Raw genomic sequence first — 7779 nt, 5'->3', positions numbered from 1 at the left:
AGAAACCTCAAATCAGAGTTCATTTGGATTCCGATCTTTCCAGATGTAATTAGATTTTTAATCACCACCCACCTGCAACATGATTCAGTAGACACAACTCACAAGAACAATAAACTGCATTTCTTTTTAATCAACATTTTTACCTTATAGGAACTGCCATATAAATAAACCGATATGGGCCCTATAAGGAAGTCTTATGCCAGGGAACTCTTAGAGGCTTGGGTTACACTGAGCGTGCCAGTGTTTTCAGATTTCCCTTTCAAAGAAAAGATGGGTTTTACACGCCAACTTCCTAGTGTAATTGGCCCCAAAGCCTTTTGGATTACTAAAGCACAATAACCATTATAAACTTAGCTACAGTATATACATTTTTTTTTTTTTTTTTTGTTATATCTCAAATTAATAGTTTTAGGTATTTTGACAGTTCAGTGAGCAGAGCTCAAGGTCAATGGCAGAAATGTAGCTTTATACAAGTAGTTGTGTAATTACATAAAGAATTTACTACATGTGATTCAAGGAAATATTTTATTTGAACTGTACATGGAATTCTCAAAGATATTTTTATTGAATTGTAGGCAGTAAAATTTGAGCACTGGTCAATATCCATCCTTCTCACTAAAATGTAAATCATAAACTACTATGAATGCTAAAAGGGACAATACTGGCCTTATTCGTTGTATCATAGGCCTGATTACCTTCCATGCATGAACTTAACCCTTAGTATCAAACATTTATCTAATTGTTACAACAATATTCTCGATCCTATATTAAGGCCAAGAACATTGTTCTGATATTATGGCCAGGTCACTTGAAGTTGGAATTGTTATAATGCTGTCCCTAGATATTTGATGAGAATCTGACTGTGACTCACTGTAACTTACATTTTACACTGGAAATGCTCTAACAATTTGATCTGAAGGACCTTTAAGGTTGCAAATACAAAAGAATGTCCTCGTTTTCAAATGTACACAAAGAAAAAGATCAGAGAGTTGTATTAGTGTAAACATAAGGTTTATTGCAATGTGCATTTTGCATCCATACATTGTTAAAAAAAACACCATGGACACAATGAAGCTACAATACCAATGTTTCAAAAAGACTGCTACTACTTTTCCCATGAAAAGTAACACATGGTCCTGCTGGCTTGTGAGTATTAGGCTTTGGTAGTTAGAAAACACAAAGTCCATCCAAAAACATATGACCCTCTTTATACAAATGTGTGTCAATTAGTTGGTTGGCATAGAAGGTCCAAAAAAAAAAAAAACACATTTCCACAGAACATTCTCAGCAAAAACATCCACCCCACGCCTCTATTTCAGAACATTTCACTTACATCAGTTGCTAATTTACAGAACTATGCAAATGTATAAAGATTTCCATTTCAATAAAAATAAAATCATTTTACACATTGCCCATTTAGCTAAACAAGTTGATTTTGTTCCGTTTAAACATACAAACAAGCAAAAATCCCCATAAAAGCAGCAGGCACCATCTGCGGAGACACTAGCAATGCTTTACAAATCATTTGACAGAAGTCCCTGCTGTGGAAGAGAGGACCACAAAGGTCCATCTCAAAAGTCCTTAACTGCAATAGCTAAGAAAGTCTAGAGCTCTAGGGATCATTGACATGGAGGGTATGAAAGTGAGCACAGTCACACAAGGCAGGGACCATATCTGACCCCATATAACTTGTATCAGAGTTGAGAACTCCAGGTGGGCCCTTGTGAGACTGGGGGGCAATTCTTGGGGATGTACATTTCCTTGGCTTGACTTGGACAGGCCGAAGATGCATTTTCGGTGGAGGTCCAAAGCTTAACTCTCTGGGCAAGCTCCATCACACAAAGCCCTCTCCTTCTCTTCATGAGAAGAGCCCAGGGAAAGCAAGGCTGGGCCCGCTCAAAGCAGGGGGCTGGTCAGTCCCATTGTACAGTAACTTCAGATGTCTACTTCACTCTCTCTTGTCCACAGTCCAAAGAGATTGTCGGATATTACAGAACAGACTAGGCCACTGGTACATCAGTACTGGTACAGCTTTCATTTTTCAGGTTTCAGCGATACAGCCAGCTTCATCTTGAAGTTGCATATCTGGAGGTCCATTTCAGGTGAGAGCTGTGGCTCTGCCCGCCCCTTGGCAGAGCCACTTATACAGCAGATCCCATGCAGTTGAACTGGCGGTCGACATCCTCAGGTGATCCCAGGGGCTCCAGAGGGAGGCTGGACTCTGAGGGCAGCCGTGACAGAAACTTCTCCAGCTGCTCTGGGCTCGCCAGATTCTTCAGCAGGCTGTTCTCACGCTCCAACTGGTTGTTCTTTTCTGCCAGCTCCTTGATCTGCTCTTTCAAGATCTCTACTTCCTCCCTGACTGCATACATTAAGTGATTCTTAACGAGATCCTGGAACAGAAAAAAAAAAAAAAGATTTTAATTTCCATGAACACACCATAACATATACTATAAAATTCCCTACTAAAACAATGCAACTGATGTTTACATGTCAAATTATTGCAAGTCATTCAATAGAATGACAAAGGGAGTTGAATTAGAATTTAAAACAAACTTTTTATTAAAAGGGTGCATTTGTGTTTTGCATGTTGACCTTTGACTTTTACTACAGGAGTGACAAAGCACATGCAATGAAAGTAGGTGCAGAAACTCTAGAGAGTGCCACAGGTCTGGTTACAACCTACACACAGAAACTAAATTTCCATAGCACTTCTACAAACACCCCAGGCTAATTCTGGTATAATAATAACTTTTTTAAACAACAATGTGCTTGTAAAATAACTGGGTACAATTAGTTAATATTAGTTAACAACATTAGATAACATGAACTCACAATGAACAATGTTAACAGCATTTGTTCATCTTAAAAGTTGTATGTTAACGTAAGTAAATGCAATCTCCATTGTTGACACCAAATGCATTAATCATTGTTAACAAATAGAACTTTATTGTAAACCGTTACCAATAATTGTTATGCATCTTACCATTGCTTGTTCGATCTTGTTGTCGATTGCCACAACGCTAGCGCCAGAGGCACTGCAAAAGACAAAAAAGACAAACTATTAGAGAGCTGTTTGGGCACTACAGTAGGAAACAACATGTATCCTACAAAGTTTGTCTGCATGACACGCGAATAAAATATATATATAAGGAATTGTTTGAGCAATGTGTATGTTCAATGCATGCGTTTTTGAAGAAGCAAACATGTATACTTTAAATGTTAAATAAGGTTTATGTAAAACCAATCCAATAATGCCATTAAATCCAGGGTACATGTCGCCTACCTGTTGTCTAGTTTGACGGATACTACATCCCCTCCGAGGAAGGATGAAAAGAACGAGATGGAGAAATTGTGCAGCTGATACACCGCGACCTCCATTGGCGTTTTAAACATCTCCGTGCTCATATTGAGGACAAGACCCGTCTGAATAATACTTCTCGCCACGTTTGCGACTTGTTTTAACACGTTTTTAAAATCCTTGCTTGTTTCGTTGCGATGCTCTGTTGCTGTGAATGCGCAGAGAAGCCGGGCGCTATAAGTGATCTAAGAGTGGTTTCTGGAAGAAACTCTGTCGGTTAATGATACTATTTTTGCCGCTGGTATCCTTTTATAGGAGGCGCTGTGACGTCATCTGACGCCAGAATATATTATTCAAATGAGTCTTGGGGCATAGATTTCGCTGTGCCCTCTTACTGAACTCGCTCAAGAACACACAGCATGCTCAATACACTGAAGCAGCAGGCGGCAGGACAAACCCCCAAAACACATCAACACAAACAAGACACGCCATTAACAAGCGGCGTATGCATTGTTGTAACAGTACGTTTTGAAATGTGATACATTTGGCTTTTGTTTGCACCTAGTTATGGCAAGTTATGTAATAAATAGTTGGCACATGACTTTGTCCAGGTAAAATTGACACTTTGAGGAACAACGTGTTCCTGTAAACCTGTGTATTTTTTTTACATTTGTGGAAAACATATTCATATATTATTTTATAGGAGTAAATTGAGAGATTTTCTCTTATAAGGACAACTGAAAGCTTGCACACAAGAATGGATCTCAAGGGAACAGCAGAACTTCAGATTTTCTCACGGTACATTTTCCCCACTGTCTAATCTCAGTGTGTAGCGCCTCCAGTGGCTAAATTTTGTAACAACAGGCACAAGCACAAACATGAGCTAAACCAAATGCCTTATCAACCACAACACTGTCTGAAGGCTGGGGTCAGGGTCATTTAAAAACGTGAATGTTAGTCAATAAGTTGGTGCTTTCACATTTGTTCACTTAGAAAGAAAGGAATATCAACACAATTGTTTTTCACTGTCCATCTGTTTACTTACTATTAAATATTATTAAAGCAGGTGCAAGATTATAACAAAGTGTATAAGACAAAAAAGTGTCAAAAATGAAGACCTGTTAAGATTCAACTTTATTGTTATTGTGCAGAGCCAATGAAATGCAATTGTTTTTGCATATGTGCAAAGTACTAAGCTGGGGTCAGAGTGCAGGGTCAGCCATGAAACAGCGCCCCTGGAGCAGATAGGGTCAAGGGCCCAACAGTGGTGCTGGGAACCCCCAACTTGAACCCCCAACCTTTCGGTCAGTAACCCAGAGCCTTAACCGCTGAGACACCACTGGCCCCTGTTTATCATATAGCTAAATTTTTGTATAAAAAAATATATGGAATTAGGTGTAGATATAACTATAGACATAGTAAATATAATATATACATTTTATATATTATCTATTGGGTGAATTAGGGAAGTTGGACAATTTTGTCACGCAGATGAATGGAAAAAATATTAAAGGGTAGAGTACTCCCACTCTACCCTAATCCGCTTTATGCTATTCATCCCTCTTGGGTCGTAATACAGAAACTTCCTATCTTAAGTCTGACAGTAGGTTAAACATACTGTATGAAAACCTAAAATCATCATGATTACTAACCAGATATGATAGGATTCTAGAGTTAGGATGTTTTGGTAATAGAGCTAAGGTCCCCAACTAAGCAAGACTTTTACCTGTAGTTGTTTCACTTCAAGATATGATTAGCAGAGAGGAGCTAGACATTGACAAAATCCCAGTGGAACTCTTTGAAAGGTGATGGCTCAAAGTTGATCCCTCTAATGAGATTTCACAGAAAAGCACTGAACACAAATTAGTGACCATAGTACTGTCACTTTCTATTTCATGCAGAGTTTGTAATGCTGCCAGATTAGATTTCATCGAAGCACTTCAGCCAGATTTACAGTCTTCGTATTTGCCAGATTTTGCACTCCTGCTGAGCTGAAGTCAGGCTAATTGGCAACTGCTTGAAGAGTTATGTACGTAATGATAATCATAGCTCAGAGATAGAGGGAAAGACAGAAAAGAGTCCTCGTAAATTAATAAATCTGGTTGAGAATCTGCAGGTGGTGAAGTGTCAATAGCACATGTGGGTGGCAAGCTTTCTGTTCTTTATAACTATTGTAAGATCATTTTGCTAAAATACGAGAAACTTGATACATGATAAATACCTGATGTGGCAAAACTACGAAAAAATAGGCAGAGTTGGATACACTGCATTCTAAGGAAAATGGCTTTAACTAAATCTGCATATTTAAAACCTTTTTTGTAAAGGACAAATGTTATTATCCACAATGTGGTGATGCAGTAAGATAAGCAAACAGATGCTTCATTCAGCTGCCACTCCTAACAAAGCCTTGTACATCACAGTCAACACAAATGTGACATGGTACAGTATGTCTCTGTCTGTCACCATAGCCAGGGTGGAGATGTCACAGACTCGCTCCAATAAACAAATCCTTTGCACTGCTACTGCACAGTTTAAAAACTAGTTTGAAAAACTTTTACAACTGGTCTCAGTTTACATATTATTTTAAATACAGAAACACTGAGTGGCACTTATTATCAACACAGTAACCCTTTATGTAACAAGTCCTCATTACTGATTAATGTTCTCTTGCCTATGTGAATGCCACACCTGAACCATATGCATACGCAGGGCACAGGGATAATTTCTATGAAAGAATATAATTTCGGTCACTCATGTTTGCATTCTGTGAATAGCTGCTTCTTATTAGGTCAAAACTGAAATCTAGTTTGTCCAAGAGGCTGACAATATTTCAAACAGAAAAGAAGCACTCACCATACAGAGGAACAAAATATGTAAATAACCTCATCTATAGTGTAAGCTGGGTATAGTGTATAGTGTAAAATGACTTTGTATCCTGCAAAAAAAAAAAAAAAGTGTTGTGTAAGGCTTCCATAGACCATCTGTAATTGTTTTCCAATGCGATCCACAGCAGATGAAGAGCACAGATTCGCACTTCACTAAACTTGACATACCAATTTGCACACCTTGTAGAGCAAGACTTGCAGTATTTTACTTCTTGCCTGTTTGAGTGGTTAGGCGAAACCAACTTTCTTTACCCTCACTACACACCTACACAATTAATTCATCACATGCCAGTATTAACAATACACTCACATTACTCCATTATACTTGCACTTACCGCCTGTCTCTCCTCTTAAATAGACTAGGTGAGTAGGGAGGTGGGAAGCTCATGGCTGTGGCTCGATGTGGACAGCCAGAATATGGAAAGTCGCACCTCAAGATTGTGAGTTTTCTCCAGCTTTACAGTTCGACCAGTGTGAAAGTGTCCCATTCTCTCAACTGGATGGGAGGGAGATGGACATAAAGGGATGCTGTACACCCCCACCCCCCCACCCCCACTTAGAGATTTAGGTACATACTCAGAATTCTCCTTTAGACAGATGTGTTCATGGGTAGTTACTCTTTTTGCAACATTATTGAAAGCACAGACCTTTTAGACAGGGTTTCTAAATCTTTTGCCCAGTACATTTTCCTACTGGCTTTACCAACCATTACTTTTCCAGTCATTACAGGATAGGGATGTTTATTTAGCTTAATATTTAATTATTGTACAGAGATTGCACTCACAATTAGCAATTTCCAGACCATAAAATATTTCAGAGAAATATTTTTCCTATAAAATCAATTATTTTTCATATTTTAGACATTTTCTCACTTTTCTAAGTTTTAAAATTCCATGACAATTTCCATTACCATGATCATGGGAACCCTGATCGGAGGATGACAATAATCTTAATTGTTTTCTGAACAACATAACAATGCAAAAATAATCTTGCAGTCTTGCAATCTGGGCATAACCAAATCAGATGACTCTGCAGAAAACAGCAAAACACCCATCCAGACTTTTCTTATTGAAATATTGTTTACAGTACAATTACACTTTTCTTCGAAGATAAGGCAACATGTTTCAACCATGCATGCTTTGCTCTCACCAGACATAGCTTTGTTTTGTGTGAATAGTCTGGCAGACGGGATGAAGCCAGGAGTGACTTTGCAAATAAATTTTACAAAAAAAAGCTGGTATGTAGCACAGCATAGAGTATACGTTCAGCATATGCCACTGTGCTTGTTTGCCCACATAAAACATGTTGATACAGGAGATGTGCATGCAGTATGTTATGTAAAAAAAGTGATTAAAAATATGTTACTTTAATCCTGTGAATACGTTTAACTGTGTAGCTGGGCTGTGTCAAGAAAGGCTTATTTTATCTAGTGTAATTCTTACAGAACTCCTATCAGAACAGATATCATATCAGCCCACACGCAGCCAGCCAGACAGCCAGACAGCCAGACAGACAGACAGACAGACAGACAGACAGACAGACAGACAGACAGACAGATAGATAGATAGATAGATAGATAGATAGATAGATAGA

The 7779-nt window shown here is 38.5% G+C and overlaps 1 protein-coding gene across 1 annotated transcript in view; it reads right to left on the bottom strand.

The window, feature by feature from the left end:
• Nucleotides 1-989: 989 nt before the first annotated feature.
• The window catches only part of LOC127659699 (uncharacterized), a 30467-nt gene continuing 23677 nt past the window's right edge, over nt 990-7779 (bottom strand). Inside the window, exons 2-3 of the mRNA XM_052149637.1 lie at nt 2987-3038; nt 990-2393 (exon numbers count right to left, since the gene is read on the bottom strand). Of these exons, the coding sequence (XP_052005597.1) occupies nt 2142-2393; nt 2987-3038 (304 nt within the window). The 3' untranslated portion in view covers nt 990-2141. The remainder of the gene's footprint in view (nt 2394-2986; nt 3039-7779) is intronic.

The sequence above is a fragment of the Xyrauchen texanus genome, chromosome 19 (genome assembly GCF_025860055.1).
Source record: "Xyrauchen texanus isolate HMW12.3.18 chromosome 19, RBS_HiC_50CHRs, whole genome shotgun sequence".
NCBI lineage: Eukaryota > Metazoa > Chordata > Actinopteri > Cypriniformes > Catostomidae > Xyrauchen > Xyrauchen texanus.
The sequence above is the reverse complement of the archived record's forward strand: the minus strand, read 5'-3'. Positions and strand labels throughout refer to the sequence as shown.